The sequence below is a fragment of the Pavona decussata genome, unplaced genomic scaffold, assembly GCF_977016875.1.
Source record: "Pavona decussata unplaced genomic scaffold, jaPavDecu1.1 SCAFFOLD_383, whole genome shotgun sequence".
Taxonomy (NCBI): Eukaryota; Metazoa; Cnidaria; class Anthozoa; order Scleractinia; family Agariciidae; genus Pavona; species Pavona decussata.
In genome coordinates, this window is record NW_028145756.1 from 504,427 (window position 1) to 527,500 (window position 23,074).

The 23,074-nt window shown below is 40.5% G+C and overlaps 3 protein-coding genes across 4 annotated transcripts in view; 1 reads left to right on the forward strand and 2 right to left on the reverse strand.

Annotated features, from left to right (window-relative positions):
* Positions 1–2,706: 2,706 nt before the first annotated feature.
* On the reverse strand, positions 2,707–11,420 carry LOC146451848 (uncharacterized). Of its 2 annotated transcripts, none has more exons than XM_085098607.1 (6): positions 11,325–11,420; positions 8,612–8,755; positions 6,989–7,084; positions 6,003–6,128; positions 5,200–5,255; positions 2,707–3,909 (listed from the first exon to the last, which is right to left on the reverse strand). In XM_085098607.1, the coding sequence occupies exons 2-6, from the start codon at positions 8,730–8,732 to the stop codon at positions 3,823–3,825; spliced, it is 486 nt and encodes a 161-aa protein (XP_084954733.1). In that variant the 5' UTR covers positions 8,733–8,755; positions 11,325–11,420; the 3' UTR covers positions 2,707–3,822. The 2 variants fall into 2 exon arrangements, with proteins under 2 accessions (XP_084954733.1, XP_084954732.1); XM_085098606.1 differs by having other exon boundaries at positions 2,708–3,909; positions 8,612–8,772; positions 11,325–11,402.
* A 1,342-nt stretch (positions 11,421–12,762) lies between these two features.
* Positions 12,763–23,074, forward strand: part of LOC146451849 (leucine-rich repeat-containing protein 3-like) — a 17,244-nt gene continuing 6,932 nt past the window's right edge. Inside the window, exons 1-5 of the mRNA XM_085098612.1 lie at positions 12,763–12,972; positions 13,124–13,195; positions 20,609–20,680; positions 21,441–21,500; positions 22,294–22,365. Coding sequence (XP_084954738.1) covers positions 12,788–12,972; positions 13,124–13,195; positions 20,609–20,680; positions 21,441–21,500; positions 22,294–22,357 — 453 coding nt within the window. The 5' untranslated portion in view covers positions 12,763–12,787 and the 3' untranslated portion in view covers positions 22,358–22,365. The remainder of the gene's footprint in view (positions 12,973–13,123; positions 13,196–20,608; positions 20,681–21,440; positions 21,501–22,293; positions 22,366–23,074) is intronic.
* LOC146451850 (uncharacterized) lies at positions 13,250–14,725 on the reverse strand. The gene is made up of 2 exons (XM_085098595.1): positions 13,483–14,725; positions 13,250–13,416 (listed from the first exon to the last, which is right to left on the reverse strand). The coding sequence occupies exon 1, from the start codon at positions 14,690–14,692 to the stop codon at positions 13,811–13,813; it is 882 nt and encodes a 293-aa protein (XP_084954721.1). The 5' UTR covers positions 14,693–14,725; the 3' UTR covers positions 13,250–13,416; positions 13,483–13,810.

Consider the following 23,074-nt stretch of genomic DNA (forward strand, 5'->3'; position numbering starts at 1 on the left):
ACAAAAAGTTTGGAGGAGAGTGAAGTTTTTTTTCCGCCATGGCATCTCTCCGTGCGGATCAAGCTCAAAAAATGCGCAAGATTTGTAATGTGTTACGCTTAATCAATGCAAAAAGGACGTTCGCTCGCACCTATAAAGGCACAAAAGATCGGGCCTATAAAGAAATTCAGGACGAAATAGTGTTGTTGCTAGGGCAGGCAAAGTGTTTTCATTTGAGTGAAACTGAGAGCATGAAAGAACATTTTATTTCTTTCTCTGACTTTCCCTATTTTTTTTAAACAGAAATCCACTGCTATGCATAACTTGACTTTATTCCAGGAATTACTATTTACGATTGAAACTTTCCGTTCGTCTTTATATGCTCTCACCACCGAGAGAAGTAAGGCCTTTGTGTGAACTGGAACAGTCAGAAACCTTTAACGACGAAGGGAGACCGAGGAATGAACAGCAAAGAATCGTTGTCATTGTCAATGCATGTACTGTGGGTTAGCCCAATCCAAGTGGAATTCGTAATTAAGTTATATCTTCAACCATGCCATATAAAAACCACTATAAATTAAACAATCACTGGACTATGGTACACAAGTTCAAAAGATACTCTCACTGGCCTTGTGAAAGGCTGTTCGTATGGTGGATACTCTGGAGCACGCTAGGAATATTTAACAATGACAAAGTCAGACTTACACAGTGACGGCCCGTAAGAGATAACACCGTCTTTTAGACCGAACACGAAAATCTGAGAAATACCAGTCGTGCCCCTCATCTTTTGACACTAGTGCGCGCTAGAGAATAAATTAAGGTTAAACTCTTATCTTAATATTTGATCAGCCCTTCCGTAAGCAATAATGCAGAATAATGTTGTGTATTTCCAGTAAACATTTTATCGCCATCAGTGACTCATCGCAAACAGACATTAAAGCTAGGTTTCACAAGTTAATCTAAAAAGAAGGTTTTTTTTCCCTTCCCATTCATTGTGAACGTCCTTATTACATTGATTAACCGTATAACACATTGCAAATATTGCGCACCTTTTGAGCTTGATCCACAACTTTTGCGCGTTGATCCATGGCGAAAGACAAACTTCACTCTCCTAAATATAATAGCTTTTTGCTTGAGGATAGTATTGAAATACTGCATTGAGGTTTCAAAAGGTCTTAATTTGATTTAAATTAATTTCGGTTTTACTTTTCCTGTAATGTTATTTTATTGATAAGAATCGGGCACAAACAATACAGAGTGAATCTCAGAAGAGGAAAACTACATGATTATTGTTTCAGTCCATTAAATATACCTTGCAGACCTTGACTTGCCTCAATTTCTTCTTGTAATTTCAAAAATCATTTTCGCACTGTCATCACAAGGGCGAATCTTGACATTGTTTATTCCGGTGCTTTTCGCGCGCTTGTGTATCACATTTCACTTGTCACGTAATGAAAGTTGTTGCGTTGTTCAAAACTTTGAATCGCTCATATGCGGATTTTGAGACAAGTTTCAGCCTTGCCTCGGGGATGTGATATCGCCAGATATAATGTGAATAACGATTGCAGACAAGTAAGAGCATTTCTTGATATCTAGTTTCCAGTCGTGTTACATGTATCCGGTTGTGATTGAATGAGTCAAGTGGTCGGTAACAAATTATTATGTTGCACTATTCTTCAGTATTTTCGACAAACATACAGAAAATCAAAGCCTGATTGGCGGTGCATTTATACAGATGGGCATAGAGAAGATTTTTTGCTTCTACTTTCTGATCATAAATGTATACAGAGGTAAAATAACGGACGCGTTTCATCCATGTAACAAGTCGAGAAACGGCTGATGTTTACATTTACGTCGGTGCGCGATTTTTTCAGTTTTTTCTTGTGGTGGACTTTATTCGTAATATTTTAGGCAAATTCTGTTTTAGGTCACGTAAAAAGGGAGCATTTACACTTTCTAGCTTAATAATAACGGTAGTTTGGAAGTGTAGCATGATATGAGATGAGACAGGGTATTAATTGCACTGATTTCAAGTTATTTCCCTGCGAACGGCTCTTTCATCTCGCTTGAACGGCTCAATATAAACTCGAAAATTTTACCTGAAAGGAATCATTTGATAACCTAATGCTAATATGGGGAGCACTCAAGTTTGAAGCTAGTTATTTACGTGTATAAAAGCATGAAATGAACACAGAGACCTTGGCTTTTATCTAAAAGCTTCCGTGAAGTGTAAAGTAACAGGAGGAACGTTAACATGAAGTACTGAAATGGCGAATTGTGTCAAAGTGCATTCGACACATCTCGACCTAGCGCGCTCGCTTTTTACGGGCCAAACTAAATATTTTAACATGATAAATAAGAACAATTGCCCGTTCAAAAAAGTGATTTCATTACCAGTATGTTTGTATACCCTTGATGATATGGTCATCTAGTACTAAAATAAATAAATCTGAAATATGGCAAAAATCACTCTATCTAAGGAATAGCAAACATTGTATTCTTTACGTGGGCAACTTTAAATGAAAGAATGTTCAGGTGGAGATAAAATATAGTTTAGAAGCAAGCACAAGGGATGTAAAAACGATTGTGAAAGTGTCAACTCGAGAAAACGCTACCTTGTCTTGAACGAGAGTTTTAAAAATGTACTAATTTGCATAATTTCAATCGGGCCATCGGTCGCGTTTTGGCCGATTTCGATCTTTCCCAATTTTTGCCAAAATAAAAATTCGCTGGATCTTTTGAATATTATTTTTGAAAATAGTTCACCAAAAGGGTCTTTTGGGGCAAATAAAAAAAAATTCGAATTTTCGCTTCTGTCGCCGGATTCTCGAAAGTTACTGACAACCGCTCTTAATCATTCAACAGTGCTTAGCTCAGGTTCAGTCACGTGTTTATGACAATAACAATAAAGCAAATCATAGAAAGCGAGATGGGATAATTTATTGAGTATTTCTCTTTTCTGAAAAGTCGGTATATAACCTTATTTCTTTAATGTACAAGTTCACACTACTCCATTACATTTAATTTTGATGGTATAAAAATAATCTGTTTTACGAGGTTTTTAACCTCAGAGCGGTTTCCAATAGGCCTTTTGCACTAACTGGTCACACGGTACAAAATCGGCCATACTGGATGGCAAAATAACTTAAAGGATTCGAACACAAACGAATTCCAACCTGTCAAGCTTGACTCTCCTTTGTTTTCGGAGTCCCAGTGGAGGATGCCACCCTTATTTGCCATCCAGTATGGCGGATTTTTACCATGTGACCAGTTAGTGCAAAAGACCTATCGAGTATCGTAAAAGTAATTACTCTGGCCAATCGCAAAAGACGTAAACAGCGCAGTGAACCAAATGAATTCGAAGCAAACACATGTAACCAACGCCAAGCGCGGGAAAAAGCTTGCAGCCAGAGCACGATTGGTTTTAGTTTGGATTTCCATTGGTTGAGAAATTGGCGCGAGTCTTGTTCACCAATTACAGAGCGTAGTAATGCAAAACCAAAGCAAACCTGAAATTGCTTTCGACACTCAACTGAAAACCGCTCTAACTAGTACTAAAACAAACCAAACCAAACGAAACTAACTAAACTGACTAAGTCAGCTTAGTTTTACTATCTATTATTACCCTTTTAACTGGCTGAGGCTTTCTATTTTAAGTGCTTAAAATAATAACAAGCTTCTTTTGAATGTGCACTATCAGCGAGGGATAAGCGAGAAAGAAGAACAGGTGAACGCGCGCGAAAATTCATAGCCCGACAGATAAATTTTTCGCGCGCTCGCGTGTTCTCCTCACTAGACTATTCCTATGGACGAGGACACCTTCAAGGTATAAAATAGATTTCTTTAATGTATCCTCGCCACACAGTCAATGCATAAGAAAACGTATCGCTCTTCATTGTAAAATTTTCCTGTTCCTTTGAACGTCATCTGCTATTTAAAGAATAAAGGAAGGGCACGTTATGGTGAGAAATAAACTGGCATTAGGTGATTGAGAATGACAAAAATATACCAGTTGATGGTTGGGAATAAAGAGACAAAGTATAACTAAAAGTCGTTACTGCAAGTGTCCCTCCCAGGTAATCAACGTACGATTTAGTATTAAATACATGTTTTAAGTTATCTCCCTCCGGGTTTTGTGATATTTGAATCAAGACCGAATCATCAAATGCACCAAATGCACCTCCCATTCATTTCACGTGTGTCTATTACAATTAAATTTATAGATAGGAATGTTATCTGCACTCTGTTTTTCAGGTTATTCTCCTCTCAAAGTAAAGTGAGTTACTTGCTGTTGGTATTTCGTTTTGTTGGGTTATCTATTAACCGTGTTTTTCGCTAGTTTCTCTCGGGTGATAGTTGAATTACATTAAATGTAAGGAGGGGAGAATAAGATGTGAAGAATGAGTTTGGGCCCTCATCTACATCTACATCAGGACAGTAGTCAAACCAAAATTTAGACCAAGCACGAGGGCTGCACTGGAAGAATAAAGACCCGCGATTATGGCCGATATTCTCCCAGTGCGATCCCGAGCAAGCGATTTATACGCTCTTAATATATTTGTGCTAAACTGCATTACATAATTTCGGGAAAATTGAGGTCAAGTAATCCACCAATGCTGGTTTTCCTCAAGGAATGATTTGACAGCTTTCTCTTGCCTAATTAAAGGCCAGCAATAGAAACAACGCCTGACAAAGACTTGCCCAGCCGATTTTTGCCATTAGTGGTCAACGCATCGTCCGCCATCTTAATGATTTCAAGTCGAAAGCGGGACACAAAGAACGCGGGATCATTCTGGACAATACCCGGTGGAATAATTAGAAAATACTGGAACGGCACTAGAGCGGTCTGATTGGTTGATTTTAGTTATTGGCCAACTAACTGCCTTGGTCGTGTAATAAATCACAGGTACTGAAAGGAGCGAACTATCTAGCTACGCAATGGGATTCTGCGGACAGACGTCTTCTTTTTCGGTCTTTCATCGTCGGCGATGAGGACGAAACTATGAGACGCACAAATCATACAGGAACGGCCTATTCCTGCCGGATCTACCCATAACCATTATTTTTCACCAGCGTTGTTATAAATCAGTTTGCCTTTCATTTAGGAAACTGACTATTGGGATGTCCATTCTATTAACAGACTGAAAAACAATCTCTTGAAAGAACCTTTAGGCTGGACTATCCAGCAACTAATTAAGATAAAACATTTGCCATGCTTACCTGGAAACCAGCAGGAAAAGCTCTCATGATACCTTCGTACGTCCACACGAATGTTTCTAAATAAGGGAGTAAACTTGTTTAGACATTTACTTCAGCGTGAGTTCAACACGGGTGTTGAACCAGATGTCGGGGGCGTTTGAACCGGTCGTTCAACATTGTTAAAAGCGTAAAAAAAATATTGAAAGATTGTTGAAAGTGTGTTGGATCAAATTTAAACTGGTTTGAACATTCATTTAACATCGATTCAACATTTTCTTTGCTCTTCAAAATGTGGAATGGCGTTAAAATTTTTTGTACACTCCGTTCATCCAACATTTGCCCCACATCCGTACAACTTTTGTTGAACAAATGCTGGGCAACCGTTTGAACGTGCCTTCAGCTGATGAAAAGGAGAGAAAAATAAACACGCTTGTTGTAAAAGGACAAAGACACAGACTGTGATCACTTCAACAATATGGACAAATACCGTCTGTTTTTTTTTTTTATTTCATTAGGCATATCCCTCCCCAAAGGCCATAGATTTTATTAGGAATTTTTGCTCTGAAATTGGGTGGTCTGAAAGTCTGCAAACGGGTGTGGATTTTACAGAAATGGGTATGGTACTCTTGAACTAGGTCTGGAAATAGATATAAATTTTAGAGGCCGTTTGACGTCTGAAAAAAAGGGTGCCGGAAATTTTCATTATTTTGGTCTGAAATAGGCTCAGTGGTTGGCGAATTAATCTGCACACCTCACCAAAGATTCTGACGAGTACTGCCTTCCCCACTATCCTGCGCTTTTATTTCGTTCATTAGCTCTCTTACCCCCTGCCGGTATGCCACAAAGTTTTTCATTCTGGTGGCATATGTCATCACTGCCTCTGAGTATGTTTCGGCCTCCAGGTTCCGACAGAACTATATATTCTGATGTCACAGAAAAAATGTCTTCCGCTGTTGGAAAAGGATAAACAAATACTACTAAATTGAGGAAATTGCAAACTATGGTGGCTTTATTGGCTACCAGTCTTGATGATCTGGTGCATGAAAACTACATAGCATGCTTCATGTATGCTTCAGTTTCATACATTGAATTGCACATACTCGCAGAGAAGGGTCCAGGATTTTTTTTGTACGCAGGGTTTTTTCAGTCTGATTCGTTTCCCCAAGAAAATATTTTTTTTCTTTTGTTTCAGTCTTAGGGCCATTAGGAGTGTCAAAAACAGTTAAAACTACACAATAAGTGCGTCGATAGCTATATATCTTGTTAAAACTGATAACACAGAAATAGGAACCAGTCAACACCGAGCGTGTTTGTTTTGGCGTCAGCACCATTATAAAAAATTACTGATATAAGAATCTTATAATCGGAACTGGGGCACGTCACTTGTTTCTGGTGATTACTCATACAAAGAGTGGTTACAGTGTTTTTTTTTTATTTGAGCATGGCAAGAGCGAAAACCAAATTAATTACTTGGCACAATCATGAGAGATTTAAACACCACAATGAACAAATTAAAACATCAAATGTACGTAGCTAGAAATGCACGTACGTGCGAGCAAGTTACTACTGATCTTAGTTGAGCTATCATTGGTTGAGAAAGAAGCACGAGTGTTGCTAGATAACCACGGAGCGAAGTAAAGCCAAACCAAAGCAATTACTAAATAACTTTCGACAGTCAATTTAAAACCGTTCTAGTTTTAACCCATTAGATCATATGACGCATGCCAAAAAGATCGATTACAGCTGACAGCCTGTCAGAAGGGAACCGATAAGCAGGGCGCTTCTGCTCATATCACGTGATTTACCTTACCAGGAGTGAAGGTAACAGTAATGTTGAAGGGTTCTCCAGATGGAATGAACGGCCATGGATACACCTTGATCGCTGCAGTCTTGTCCGTATGAGGACCTGTGAAGAGATTTACTGTGTCATTAGAGCTTAATCGATATACCATCAAGGTTTTTTTGGTTCTCCTTGGACCAGAAGTGAGGAAATAGAGAATTAAAAGCCTAGCCTGCTTAGCAATCGAGAGGCGGCGTGGCTTAGTGGTTAGGGCGCGGGACTCGTAATCCGGAGGCCCCGGGTTCGAGTCCACCTCTTAGATTTGTTTCACGGTAGCCCCATTTTTAAATCCAAAAGTCACGCTTTGTAAATAGCCAACTGGTTTGCCTCCCAGCAGTTGGGATTTTTTTTACAAATATTATGTTCAGTTTGTAGATTTACTTCATTGATTTATAGTGTCCCCTATAAGCGCTACCGCGCTAAATACTTAGACACTTAAATAAAGTCATTGATTTCATTTTATCTCCAAGAGAGGGCCAGAAGTCAACGAAGCTTCCCCCTCCTCTTTTTTTTAAATTCCTTTCTTGCTCTCGGTCTTTACTCCTCTTCCAGGCTTTTCATAGCCCTTCTCTAGTCTACAAGAATACTTTAAAAAGCTGTTGAAACTGCGCGGTATGTAAAAAAGGTAAAAAAATGTGATTTAAACCCAGAAGTACCAGTGTAAACATGTATACTCTCACCACTTGTCGACATATATTTTTTATCCAACTACTTGGGAAAATTTGTTTGAAAATCACGTCATTTTGTCTTTGTATATCATTACCTACCTACGGGTATGGCTCACCACTAAGTGCAAGTAGTGTCAGGGAGTAGGGATATGTTGAGGAAAAAAATAGATGCCGATCTCGTTAGGGGCTCAAACAGTCAAATTGAAGTAATTAGCTTAAGGAGTATGACATGACGTTACGTCCTCATGACAGAAAAACCGACCTTTTCTAGATTCCTTTTTCATCACGACAACTACAAGTCAAATGAAAATGGGAATGAAAGCTGCAGAGAGCATTCAAGAGTAATGACAACCTTACTTCAACAAAGTAATCAAAGATCAACACTGAGTGTGAATTGACTTCTTTATGAAAATTCACAGCTTTACAATGGGCAAGAACATGTGACATGAAAACGAATTAACCCAAAGCTAATATACAATGTATTTGGTCATCAATCAGATAAAGAGATTAGCTTCTAACATGTCTAAAGAAACTGTGGTGCTGAGTCGCTGGGGAAGTGAAAACAAATACTTGTTTTTACCAAGTGAGCTGATAACTTAAGGTAATTTGGCCACCGTTAAGAGCTATTTTAAGGGCTAGCCCTGTGACAGAGAGATGATCAATCAATCTGTTGTTGAATCAGTCAGTTCGTCAGTCGGCTGTTACTGTCAGTCAGTTAGTCTTGCCGGTGGTCACAGAATTAACTGGTCGACCGCTTGCTCCTTCCCTCTTCCCGTCCGTTAAATCGTCATAAGAAAACAAACAAAAAAATTAATGATGATTGCTATGTGGAAATAATATTAAACTACGCGTCAGACCGTTCCATTGTATAATCGCGTTTAAAAGGGGACCCTTGAAAACGCAGTTTCCACTAAGAAAATCTTACCGCACATTTTCAGGCTAATGATCTCCAGTCCTGGGGGAAACTCTTTAGCACTTGTGATGGAGAATCTAAGCAGTAGCACAAGTGTTATGGAAACAAGCAGATAATGGCAGTATGCAGACATTCTCTTTCTTTCTCGCTACTCAACTGCAAGAGCACAAGACCTGTCAGTAAAAATAGGGTTACTAGATGAGCCAACAAATATTCACAGGAATCGAAATACCAGGAAACGGTCAAATAACTAATGAGAAAGCAATGTCACTTCAAAATGCAGATTTAAAAATGAAGAGGTATTTCTCGAAGCTTACTCTATTCCTTCTTTGCTTACCACTACTGGAAATAGTACGGAATCATCAAGATTCAACCAATTTACGGTATGCCGAGGAATCCTGCAATTGACTACGAAGCCCTGAGCCGCTGAACTCAGAATCGGAGTACATAAATAAATAAATAAATAAATAAATAAATAAATAAATAAATAAATAAATAGAAACGAGCAAAGGGTTGTTCAGAATTCAATCTGACCAGTCATATCTTAATTCGTACATAGTCAGGCAAAACACAATCCGGCGCCATTACGCGCCAAGAACCTTTGTCAAATCAGGTCAAATGTTTCACTTATGCGTTACTTCTGCATCTCCCATGGAAAACGTGTGTCATAAGAAAACATTGAGCTTTATTGAAAGGATTCCCTCCCAGGTTTTTTAATCCCTTTACATGAGGGGTATTCTTGCTTGGCTCTAGTTTGCTATTTTAATTACTGCAGGTTTTATCCTCTCGAAAAGTTCTCAAAGCTTGTACTCATACAGTTGAGTTAAATTTGAAGCAGACATGTTTCACTTTCAATGCAAATTATCTCCCTTCTATTTCGTAAATACGACGAAGGACTTAAAGAGAACTGTGGCGCTGTGTCGGTTGGGGAGTAGAAACGAATGTTTGGTTTTAACAACAGAGTTGATATGGTAAATTTAGCCACTGGAAAGAGATTCGAGTGCTGAGGTCTCGAGCGTTAGCCCTTCGTCAGAACGAATTAATTATTCCTTGATTAGCTCTGACGAACGCTGACCTCGAAACGTCAACAATGGCGATCGAATCCCTTTACGGTGGCCAAATTACCTGCAACCAACTCTGGTAATAAAACCAAACATTCCGTTGGTTTGGCTAAGGTCTTAAATAAACTCCTTTTGAGAATTCAAGAAGATGATAGTAATTCTTAAAGCTCATATTCTTTTTTAGGTGGCAGTGATCGTCATAGATCGTAGTCATTAGTACCCTTTCAATTTGGCATTTGTTATTCACAGTCGAAAGAGTAGTTCTAACCAAAAATATTTACTTCTACTTTATTTTAATTTCCACCATTCTAGGCTATCAACTACGTCATGATTAGCGAGTCATAATCATCGAGTTTATACTTTTTTGAAGTTTAAGATCTCTCGGTAAATTTTCGCAAAGTTTACAGCTTGTGCATGCAAATTGTGCTTGCAGCTGCTTGATTAAACGGTTCGATACCAGAAGCGGTAAAGTGATTCGTGGGTATTAAACTCATAGAAAGTAAACTTTTCCAGATGTTTATACCCAACGTTTTATTGTTTCTAATAATTCGAAAGTCTACATTATTAACACAAAGTGTTTTCTCTTTTGAAACAAAAAATTAACGTCAGCTTCTCCGGTTTTGTTTCCAATAACTCAAGCGATGTCTTAGTTGATGTCTGACTTAAAGCCATTTAGCTGAGCTTGTCCCACAATATCAACAATTTAAGCAATGTTTTTATCTGACCCTAACTATTGGTAGCCTTTGGTTCCCTTATGTATTAGCCTTTAATGATTTACCTGCTGCTATGTATTCAATTAAAACTCGAAATTCTTGTGGGCGGTTGTTTGAGGAAACAAACACATGCACAGAAGCTCGAGACTTGATACTGAAGAGCATCGAAGTTTCAAGCCTTATGCTGAGGGAAGTTATTTTTACCTCATTGTTTTATTTTTTATTTTATTTTATTTTTTTTTTTTCATGTACTCTTTGCTAGCGGAAATATTCGGCGTTGACACTAAGAACGTTTGCCAATTCAGGTCATACGTTACTCCTGTACCTTCTGTGATCATTAACATTTATCACGGACACGGTTTGCTTGAACTTAAAGAAGCAAAGCATGTACTTATACAGTACAGTTAAACCTTAAGCAAACATGATTCTGTAACCAGCTCCCTTCTACAGTCAACTCCCTTTATTGCGGACACCATTCTATTTCGTAAATAGGAGGAAATAAAGAAAATTGTCAGGGTGCTTCGTCAGTGGGGGAGCAGAAAAAAAGGCTTGGTTTTATCAGCAGATTCGAATGTGGTAGTTTTGCTACCGTAAAGAGATTTAATAGCTGACGTTTCCAGCGTCATACCTTCGTCAGAACGAATTAATTATTCCTTGATTCGCTCTGACGAAGTGCTAACCTCGAAACGTCAGCAATCGATCGAATCTCTTTACGGAGGCCATTAATTATCTTGTTAACTCTGCTAAAAAACAAAATAAGCATTCCCTTTATTTGGCAAAGCCTTGGATAAACTACCTTGGGAAAGTCAGGAAAATGAAAGTAATTCCTTTAGCCTTCTCACATATAATAATATATATCTAGGGTTTAGTTTTCATATCTCAGTTATCTGTCCAAGTAAAAGCTTAATGAAGGTAACATTTTACTGTGGATGGAAAACAAAAAATGCTCACCTTTCCTGGATCGTCAATTTGTCGCTTGTCTTTACTTGCGCTTCCAACTAATTCAATTTGTTTCAGGGATACCTCATTAATATTGTTAAATTCACTGCAGTTCGAACCAGAAAATTATCAAAATAATGGTTCGTTTGCATAAGATAAAAAAATAAATTAAAGAAAACCAATCATATCTTCGCAACTAGAACGAGGTATCATTTTGAATACAAAATCCTTCTAATTCAACCGTGGTATAGATTTGGAGTCCCTAGGGAACATAACCACCAATAACCTAGTCGAGAGGTTCATTTGGAAAAAAAAAATGAAACTTTGCAGCCATATACAGCCAACTCTCGCCTTGCGGACAGCTAGCTGTTACGGACAGCAGCTAAATCCCCGGCAAAAATAAAGTACAGACGTTTGACTAAAAGAATTTTCCGCTATTACGGACTCTCGCTATGTTAAAGGACATTACTTCACGGTCCCGAGGGTGTCTACAATAAAGAAAGTTGACCGTAAGGCTTAATGATCCTCCCCAGATTTTCTGTTATGCGTGACCTTTGTGGATGATCCTTTTAAGGTCGCATTCTCTCAGTGTTCAGTGATCGTCATACATCGCCGTTATTGTTACCCTTTTAATTTGGTATTTGGAAAGGTTAGTTTTAGGTTTTAGCCAAAAAGATTTACTTCTGCTTTATATGAATTTCCACTACTATAGGATATCAACTACACGCCAGCGAGTCAAGATAATCGAGTTTATACGGCTTCGAAGTTTAAGACCTTTCGATAAATCTCCGCTAATTTTACATATTTTTCATACAAATTGAGCTTCGAGTTGTGCCTTTGCTTGAGTAAAGGGTATGATACCAATAGCGGTAAAATGATTCGTGGACACGAAACTCGTAGAGAGTAAATGTTTTTTAGATGTTTATACCCAAAGTTTGAATAATTTTTTTACTAATTCGAAAGTCGCATTACTAACACAAAGTCTTTTCTTTTAACGTAAAACCAAGGTCAGTTTTATTTTCTTTTGCCATTAACTCAGTCGATGTTTCATTGTTGACCCCTGGTTTAAAGCAATTTAGCTGAGCTTGTCACACAATACCAACAATTCAGGCAATGTTCATTTTTGTAACACACTAACTGTGGAAGCGTTGGTTCCGTTATGTATTTGCCTTTTAATGATTTACCTCCCGCTGTGATTTTAAAACTTGAAATCCTTGTGGGTGGTTGTTTGAGGAAACAACACATGCATGCTACTGTTAGAACAACTTAATTATCTTGTCGTTTGAGGCTTCCCAGGTTTCGAACCCCCCCCCCCCCCCCCCCCCCTGATGTAGAATGCGAACATGTAACTATCGAACTGAGGGAACATTTGGAACGATCTTAGCCAAAACGTTAAAACTTTCAACTCGAGAGCTCAACGATTCATTTGCCCTTGGCCAATTCTCGATCCTGTCGTCGGCAAAAAGTCGGAAGCAATGTGTGTCAGTACGTGTCTGCCCGTCTTAGGCCTGTGGCTTGTATACATAACGTTATATGAAACAATCAATTGTCCACTGCCAAACGTCTGTAAGTGCGCCGGTTTTGGCAAGATGAGATTTCAAGTGACATGTATCGGTATTGGAAAAGTGCCTGACGGCATACCATCAAACACTTCCTCCCTGTAAGTGCATATTTTTGTGTAGTTGTTGGGCTCATTTACTTGGAGTTCTTCCAAATTTCCAAGGCCTTGAATTACAAAAGCGAGGAGGAAATACAACGTAGAAATTCTTGCTTTCTTCTGCAGCTGATCGATAATATAATTTTCTTTGTAGAAATCTTTCAGGGAATCATTGGGATGTGGTTTATGGAGGTTCGTTTGGGAATCTTAATTTTCTGACGAAACTGTAAGTATTCGTCTATTTGTGTCTTACTGTCTTGCTTCCATATATGTCTATAGGCGAATAATCCAGGGATAGTTCACGGTTCCAACTCGTCTTTATTACTGTTATTTCGAATTGCGATTACGGTTGCTAAAAGCGAAATAATATACAAATTACTAAGGAATACAAATGACGACTATGAAACGACGAAAATACAGGAAACGGAAAGAAACTGAGCAAAAATACTTACAAACGTTGTGTGGCTAGAAAATTGAACGGAAAAAATGTACGATGGCAAACAAGAGTTGAACGAAAAAAACTGCAACGATGTTGCCGTGAACGCTGAAGCGAAATGAATTAGAATGAACTATGAAACTTACAAAATGATCAAAGAACAAAGAAAATTATGCGGAGAAATTTAACAGAAAGAATAGCGATATCTGAAAAGAATGTGAAAGGAATGCGCAACCATACAAAGAAATAAATGCTAAACATAACAACGTGGAATGCGGCCGTAACATCTGGCTCCCCTAAGAGTTAGGAAAAACTCTTATGTTATTAATTCTTGATTAAGCATTAAAGTTCATTGAACATCTCTAGATCTTCATGGCTCCTCTGGCTGGGATATACCCCTGGTCTTCAGTTTTCTTCATTCTCAAGTATTAGCACGAGCTTCTGAATTGGCCTCTCCAACGTTGTCGTTGCCGTTGCAACCTTCACCGATCGGACCTGGCCCTTTGAATCTGGGCGTGAGTCGACAACTCGAGCCATATTCCATTGATTTCTTGGCACTCTATCATCGGCGATCAATACAAGGTCCCCTCTTTGAAGGTTTCTCCTCGGATTGTTCCATTTCACTCTCTCTTGTAGGGTCTGGACGTACTCCTTTCTCCATCTCGACCAAAAGACGTTGGACAAATATTGAACCCGTTTCCATCTTCGAATGAGATAAACGTCGGCCTTCTGAAAGTTACCCGGGGGCGGCAAAACGATCTTTGATTTCATCGTCAATAAGTGACTCGGCGTTAAGAGGTCCAAATCCCCAGGATCACTTGACGGGACAGTAAGCGGACGGCTGTTGATGATGCATTCTACCTCAGTCATCAAGGTTCTAAGAGACTCATCATCAAGGGCGTGACCGTATTCTCGCATCAGCGCAGACAAGATGGATCGAGCAGATCGTATCTGCCGTTCCCATACGCCACCCATATGAGACGCAGCTGGCGGATTCCTTTTCCATTTGATAACCCAATCAGAATTGAAGTCTTTACTGAGGCGTCTTTGGGTGTCATCATGGTCCATCTCCTCTAGGGCTTTCTTAAGCTCTGTCTGAGCTCCCACAATGTTGGTTCCCTGGTCTGATCTGATCTCGCGCACTGGCCCTCTCCTTGCTATGAACCTTCGTAGTGTGTTCATGAAGGAATCTGTTTCTAGGGAGTCTGCTGTTTCGATGTGCACTCCTCTGCTGGCTAAGCAAGTAAATAGTACCCCATAACGTTTGACTTCTTTCCTGCCTTGCATTATTTGAAAGGGACCAAACAGGTCGACACCACAATAGGTGAAGGGAGGGGCAGCTGTTATCCTCTCCTCCGGCAGATCAGCCATCTTTTGTTCACCGGTTGTTCCTCGAAGACGACGACACACAACACGCTTGGAAATGAGATGTCTGACAGCAGAATTCGCGCCAGCTATCCAATATCGGCTTCTAAGCTCGTTCAACGTTATGCCTCTGCCAGCATGAGCAACTTTCTTAAGAGCGTCGCGAATGATAAGCTCGACGATGAAACTCTTCTTAGGGAGGTTAACCGGATGCTTGAAGTTTTCCTCGAACTCCTGTGAATTACCCAGTCTACCACCAACGCGGATGAGTCCATCCTTGTCTAGAAAGGGATCGAGGCGGAACAGGGTACTTGATTTCCTAATTTCAGACTTCTTCGCTTTTGCGAATTGGCGATCGTCCTTGGGGTATGCTCTTTGAATCTTCTGCAACGCTCCTATTTCCTTGGGAAACGCTCTGCTCTGTATAAGTTTAAGAATGGTCTTCTCAGCTCTATCCAACTCTTCTACCCTCAGAGGCACGACTTCGACCTTTGTGGCGCTTCCACCTCTCCTTGTACCATCGTCAGTAATACCTTGCTTGGGCTTGAGACGGAGTATACAAGCAATAGATTTCTTCAGTCGGTGCCATTCGGAAAACCGGTTAAGCCTCGTCAGAAAATCTTCGCTCTCATTGACGTCCATGCTGTGTACCGAGATCCTTTTAACCTCAGGGTCGTCTACAGGGATATTGCCTAAGTCTCCAGGGACTTGAGGCCACTCACTCTCAGGTAGACGTAAGAAGTTTGGTCCTGTAATCCAACGACACTGCGGGGATAAGTCTTGACCGTCAAGACCACGGGAAGCGTCATCTGCTGGATTCCTTTTGGACTCAACGTACCTCCACTGGTAGGGGCTTGTCGCATCTCCTATAGTCTGAACACGGTTGGCGACAAAGACTTGAAAACGCTTCTTTTCGTTGCATATGTACTTTAACACTGTTGTGCTGTCTGTTCAGAAGTGCCTGCTATTAACAGCTTCGTCTAACTCTCTGGCGATCATCTCTACCACACGTACCGATACAGTGGCTGCGGTTAACTCCAAACGAGGGATAGTCATAGTCTTCACGGGAGCAACTCGAGCCTACCCTATAAGGAATGCGCAATGGACGTCACCTCTCTCGTTCTCCATTCTAAGGTAGGATACTTGACCATAACCAGTCGAACTTGCGTCAGAGAAGCTGTGGATCTGTCTCGACACGACGACACCAAAGTTATTGGGCTTCAGACATCGTTCCATAGAGAAACGCTCAAGTGCAGGTAACTGGCCTCTCCACCTTTCCCAACGTACGCGGAACTCCTCGCAAATTTCGTCGTCCCATCCTAGCTTCGTTCGGCACAGATCCTGCAATATCTTCTTCCCGACTAACAGGAAGGGCGCAGCTATACCCAGGGGGTCGTAGACGGAAGATATGGTTGATAATATACCCCTCCTTGTTAGTGGTTGGTTTTTGATGACAATTCAGAAACCGAACATGTCCGATTCGATTGCCCACTGGACACCAAGAGCTCTCTCCACTGGATAATAACCACTTCCTAATTCTAACGATCCAACTTCTGGGGCGCGCACTTCTTCCGGGATACTTTCGAAAACGTTCTTGTTGTTGCTAGCGAACTTGGCCAAATTAAACCCTCCATGGGCGCAAGCATGGCGTGCGTCAAGTATCCTTTCGATAGCGGTATCTTCTTTTCCTTCGGAGCGTAGACAGTCGTCAACGTAAAAGTTCTTTCGCAGAACATCTGCGGCCTCTGTTCCAACAATCTTTTCCGCGTCATCTGCGGCTTTCTTCAGCGCGAAATTTGAGCAACTTGGTGACGATACTGCGCCGAACAAATGGACATTCATTTGATATTCTTCAAGGTCTTGTGATAGGTCTCCGTCAGGCCAACAAAGGAAGCGAAGGAAGTCTCGCTGGCCTTCTGGTACGCGGACTTGATGAAACATGGCATCAATGTCCCCCATAAACGCAATAGGCTCTTCGCAAAATCTTGTAAGGACACCAACAAGTCGATTCGTCAGGTCAGGCCCTTGTAGCAACTTGTCGTTGAATGATGTTCCTCCTAATCTAGCGCTACAGTCGAACACCACCATTATCTTGTTCGGCTTCTTGGCATGGTAGACGCCATGATGGGGTATGTACCAGACCTGGCCCGTCTTCGCAGGAATAAGATGAGACGGTACCTTCCGAGCAAATCCCTTGGCAATGATGCTGCTCATAAAGTTCACATAGTCCTTGTAAAACTTCTCATTCTTAATAAGCTTCATTCTTATCCAAAGTGCCCTTTGAAGAACTTGTCCTCTATTGTCAGGAAACCATTGGCTGTCAACGCGGAAAGGAAGGGGAATTTCATAATGATGATATTCCTCGTGACGAATTCCCTGGCTAGCTATCTTCAGAAACTTCATGTCTTCTCGTGAATATTCTTGCTTCTTATCTTCCGTTCGTTCACTGAAGTCCAGTTCGAGCATCTTATTGAGTGCTTGTGGAGTGACGATCTCCTTAACTCTGCTCTCTACCACGAAGTGGTGGTCGAGGTGTCTGTCTGAACCAACTTCCGTAGCAGCAACTCTATGGCAATTGACATTTGAATGTTCTGTGTTGCACATGTATAGAGGGCCCACTATTACCCATTCAGCAAATGTTCTGATTGCAAAGGGACCACCATCTTCACTAGCTAATACGACTATGGGTTCGAGAGCTTTCGGGCAGTTTGAGCCAATCAGAAGACCAATCCTGACGTTCGGTAACTGTGTAGGCAGCTCGCTGGCTATGTTTCTGAGATGTTTCCAACGATGGGCAAGTTATGGCGTAGGCACATTTGGGGGTGTGCAGAGGTCCTCTTTAGTGAATATCTTCGGTAGCTGTATGAGATTCTTGCCCTTTAAGTACGTGACGATTAATCCATTCAGGACCTTAGAGTCGTGCAACTTCGTACCATTGACAGTCTTCACCATGAGTTGTGTATTCACGCCATTCACCCCCAAGGTCGTCGCGATGTCGTCAGTAACGATCGAACCGGTACTACAGGTGTCAAGCATGGCGTAAGTGAGGACTTCACTTTCAGCAGATTTCAGCCTAACGGGAACGACAGGAACGGCGGCTACTGAGTCTTTGGTGCCTACAACATGGCAGAGGGCTTCTTCCACCTCCGTTTGAGCATTTAAAACCTTCTCCGTTGGTTGCGGAGGAGTAGAGCTAGCCTGTTTGGAAGCCTCCTGATTGAGGGCGAAGCTATCATCATGTAGACCCGTTGGATGTCGACGTGAGCAGCTCTTACAGGTCCTTCGCTGGGCACAACCGTTGGATCTATGTCCAGGACTGTAGCAGGCAAAGCAGAGTGATTTCATCTTTAGGAAGTCTTTCCTTTATGACAAGGATTTCTTTAAGTAGTCTAGACAGTCGTCCAAATCATGGTTCTTGTTACACAACTTACAGAGGCTAATGGAAGTGCGTGAGCCTGATTGTTGGTCAGCGGTTACATCTGTCGCGTGACTATAGCGAGATGTGAAGTAACATTATGGCTCCTATGCGTCTTAGACCTGCCAAAGCCTTTACCTTTGCTTTAGCTGGAACGATCAGGTCGATCTGAGGTACCATCTAAACGACGAAGCGCTTCACGAGAAAAGACTGGGTCGGTCGCAATTCCTGCTTCTGCATTAACGAAGTTCACGAAGTCGGCAAAGGAAGGGATTACTCCACTCACCACTCTCCTTTTATTTGCTTCTCGGCGCCATCGGTCTTGAAGCGTAAATGGAAGCTTGGTTACCATACTTTGCAAATTGTGAGGATGATTTAGAATAGACAGATAGGTTAGAGTTGCCATCGCGCTCCGGCACTGACTTAGGAAGATGGAGAATCTGTCTAATGCCAACTCGTCTCCTGGTCGGATGCAGGGCCACTCGTTAATTCTCTTGAGATAGGCGTTGGATATCTTGTATGGGTCCCCATACTTTTCGTTAAGGAGCTTTTTGGCCTCTAGGTATCCACTGTGTCGATCAAGGTGGAGACATCCCTTGATTAGGTCCTTGGGTTCTCCGTGTAAATACTGCTCTAAGTATTGCAGACGTACATCATTCTCGCTGACCTTAGCCTCTACTTGCGATTCAAAACTTCTTATAAAGGTAAAGTACTCCAAAGGATCGCCTCTAAACTTGGTCAGTGTAAGAGAAGGCAGTAAACTCTGTTGTTGTTGTTCCGCTAGTAATTCTGTTAATCTGTTCTGTTGTTGAAGGACTTCACAGAACTGCTTAGTGTTTTGATGTGTGTAGGCCATGCATCGAGGTTCACTCGCGAAAGGTTCTTGTTTCGGTTGTCCTAATGGCTCCGTATCTTGCTTCGTTTCTGCGACGTGAAACTCAGGTGCAAAAGGATTCAGACTTGGATACTGCATTGGTTCAGGAGGCGGAGTTTGTATCATAGGAGCGTCATATAAATCAGCGGTAAAGCTCACTTTAGTCGTGGTGTTAGACGTAACGGCTGGAGACGTGTAAGCGCTTGAGAAAGTCGGAAGAAACGGCCCAGATGAAGTAGATGCCTGTACAAAAGAATCTTTCGGAGACAATTCTTGACGACCAGTCGAATCTGCATCGCCGACACCCCTTTCAATTTCAGCGAACACACCCTCTCGCACCGAGCAACCGCCAACTGCACTTCAAGGCGTAACTTCTCGACTCTCAACTCTAACTCTTTCCTTTTTTCCAACATAGCAACTCTGGCCTTTAGCTCGGCGGCTTTTCCTTTCTCTTTCGCTGTGCTTGAGGTAATCGAACGGCTAGAATGTCTAGAGGATGCCTTTGAACGACGCGATGTGGAATATAACGAGCCAACTTGAGATCTTGTTTCCAAGCTATGTTCGATTGTCTCTTTCGCGGTTGAAATCCAGAGTACAGTTTTGTCTAAAAAGTCGTTAATCCTTTCATTCAGATTGATATACCATTCGTTCACAATGTCCAAATCCTCCTTGGACTCAAGATCGTTTAAAAGACCAGCGAAACCCGCCTTGAGCACTTCCACGGAAAAACGAAATGAAGTTAAATTCCTCTCAACGACGTCCACATTCTCTTCATCAGTCGCCAAACTATCGATTTCCTTCATTTGACGTTGGATTCTTCTAAATAAAGTCTGGGAATCCGTCCATCGAACATGAGCGATAAATGCTTTTCCCTTTTCTGTACGCTCCCTTCGCCTTGTTACACCGGTTGCTAAAGCAGCGTTAGCGAAATCCAAACTGTCGCTTTCCGTTCCAACTTGTTCCCCAATTGGATCCATAACGTTTCAACGAAATATAGGCGAATAATCCAGGGATAGTTCACGGTTCCAACTCGTCTTTATTACTGTTATTTCGATTTGCGATTACGGTTGCTAAAAGCGAAACAATATACAAATTACTAAGGAATACAAATGACGACTATGAAACGACGAAAATACAGGAAACGGAAAGAAACTAAGCGAAAATACTTACAAACGGTGTGTGGCTAGAAAGTTGAACGGAAAAAATGTACGATGGCAAACAAGAGTTGAACGAAAAAAAACTGCAACGATGTTGCCGTGAACGCTGAAGCAAAATGAATTAGAATGAACTATGAAACTTACAAAATGATCTAAGAACAAAGAAAATTATGCGGAGAAATTTAACAGAAAGAATAGCGATATCTGAAAAGAATGCGAAAGGAATGTGCAACCATACAAAGAATTAAATGCTAAACAACGTGGAATGCGGCCGTAACAGTCTTTACATGGAAATCGCAATAGTATAAATGGAACTCTAAATGTAAGTTTTACACTATCAAATATAACAAATAATTTAAGCTGACTTGGCTGAAAGATATTTTGGTTTAGAGAGATCTCTCGAGGAATCGATTGAAGTTCATTGCACAGAATGCCTTCCAGAATTTGACGTCACTCAAAATGATGTAAGGATGTTATCACACGTTATGACAATATTGAGTGAATGTCGAGTTCCAATAACTTCAAAGAAAAAAAGGTAATTCACTGAATGAAATTAGCTCTTTGAGGTTCTTTACTCTCAGGTCGTTCACAGGACGTGCCATCTCGCATAAGGTGCGTATAGTAGGATGATTATATGTATGGGTACGCCAAAAAATATGTATGCGTATCTTATAGTCTTTATATCAGGATTCCGTTTACTGAAAGTATAAAGAATCAAACATACACTGGTCATTGTATAGTCTTTATACAACAACGCCATTTATAATTCAGTATATCTTCGATGCACATGATGTATTCCGTCTTACTTGGCGCCTTATACTTATTTGTTTGTTTGTTTTTTGTTGTTGCCGTTGTTGTTTTTTTTCTTAATGCAGAAGAATTGCTCTAATCGCAAACGGCACTAAAGGGAAGAAAGGAGAGCGAAGATTAGAAGTTTTCAGGAAAAATTGTTGGATATCTTTATGAAACACTCGAGTTAATTATTAAGGGATAATATATAAATAGATAAATAATTTGACCACTGACTAACGTTATTTTACAGCTGTGTGATGTTTGTAATTTTCTCATTGTGTTTTGGTTTTCAGTGGTTTAATATTTTGCACTTTCCACATGCACTTTATTTGACGATTGATTAAAACCAACCCATTACACCAATAAATATAATGTCATCAGCTTCGTAAAAGTAAAATAGAATTTATTGTTTTTGTTACATTATTATATCAGATATCTTCAGGAAAACTTCATTAAAGGAGGATTTTATCTGCCTAAAAGCGTGCTCATCATGTGAGTTTAATCGTTGAACAGTAACCTTTTCACCGTTCCCAACGCAATATTGGCTTGGGTAAAACAGGCTCTAATTACGGGGAAACTAGAAATTAGTTGAATTTTGGACACCAAATGGCTAAAAGAAAACAAATTGAAGATGGCTGATCCAATATGGCTTCCATTTGGAAATCATGATGTACTGGTAATTATCACGTCATATTATGTCACAGACCTCACAAAAGACATCTAAGGACGCACTATCCATTCTCTAAGTTTCATTGTCCTAACTTTAATACTGTCGAAGTTATCGAGTTGGGCTTGGAAGGGGAGGGAGGTGGGGTTTGGAGCCAAGCCTGCCCATGGCAAAAGAAGATGAAAAAAATTCTGGTCTAAATAGGTAAATAGGGTTAAGGACAACGCCAAACAATTAGCCCCAGAACTTCGTATTTGGAAGAAAATCTTGAGTGACAATTTTATTTAGTCGACGTGCATTTTTACTTTAGCCTATTGTAAAATAACCAACGCGTTTCATTCATTAAGACCCTAGTGGTGCATCAATAAGCCGCTATTCAAAAGTGCGACACGATAGTTAAACTGTGTCGGTTTAAACCATGGCCGTTTACCATTTGACAACAAAAACCGGAATTTTCGGTTGGAACTTCAAATGGTTCAGGCCATTCCACTGAAACGTTTCCGGAAAAGATGGAAATGCTCAGATGTAAGTTCTGAAAATGCCGCAAAACGTTACAGCTTGTCACACATTAACTGTTGACATGTCTATCTGATTTGTGGCATTTCTTTCGTTATCTAGGTCAATGAGAAGGTGCAGCATTGAATCCATAGAGAGAGGATCATATAGATCAATGACGAAATGAACTCCCATGTGAGTATTCATACCAGTAAATACTATACTTAAAATGTCCTTTGCATTCATCCTACCCTTATCGACAACAATAACATGCAACAAACTCGTAAAAGAATAATTATTATCGAAATAAGTATATTTGTTATGGCAACGGTGGCAGAATAGATTGGTTTTGCCACCTTAACAACATGAGTTCTCCACTATTCACTGACTATTACCTTAAAAGGAATTCCAAATTAACTGACATTAAGAAACCGATTCCTTCTCCTGATCTTCATTCTAGGTCAATGTTTTCATCCAAGTTGTAAAATGTTTGTAAGATCAGATCCAGTAACGCCTAACTAATATAATCATACACATTTTGTACTTCAGAAACAAATTCACAAATATACGGCATCGAAATCTAAGGCCCTGTTTTGACTAGGTGTCCTTACCAGCACCCTGTGACCGGGTAGTGCGAAGGACGTTGTTCAGAATCCATGATGCCTAAGGAGCAATCGTTTGCTTGTTCGTTCATAGCCGTATTGAGCACATTTATCGTTTGATCTCACCTTTTTTAAATCAATATTTATTTACTTTTCCTTTAAAACTAAACTGAGATCTATCGCGCCGTCCTCGGAGCGCAAGGCAATGGTATTGTTGTGCGAGCCGAAAGAGGAGAAAATAAGTAAGAAATAATTCACCTTGTCGAATTGTTTGTGCCCCTTGGTCGGGAAGGGTACAGCAT

What these genes read in the sequence shown, in the direction of transcription:
- LOC146451848 (XM_085098607.1), bottom strand. Translation starts at nt 8,732, where the DNA reads ATGTCTGCATACTGCCATTATCTGCTTGTTTCCATAACACTTGTGCTA. An exon ending in TACTGTTACCTTCACTCCTG is followed by an intron (nt 6,129 to 6,988) that starts GTAAGGTAAATC and finishes CTTTTCCAACAG; the next exon opens with CGGAAGACATTTTTTCTGTG. An exon ending in CTTTTCCTGCTGGTTTCCAG is followed by an intron (nt 3,910 to 5,199) that starts GTAAGCATGGCA and finishes TTCTTTAAATAG; the next exon opens with CAGATGACGTTCAAAGGAAC.
- LOC146451850 (XM_085098595.1), bottom strand. Translation starts at nt 14,692, where the DNA reads ATGCAAGGCAGGAAAGAAGTCAAACGTTATGGGGTACTATTTACTTGC.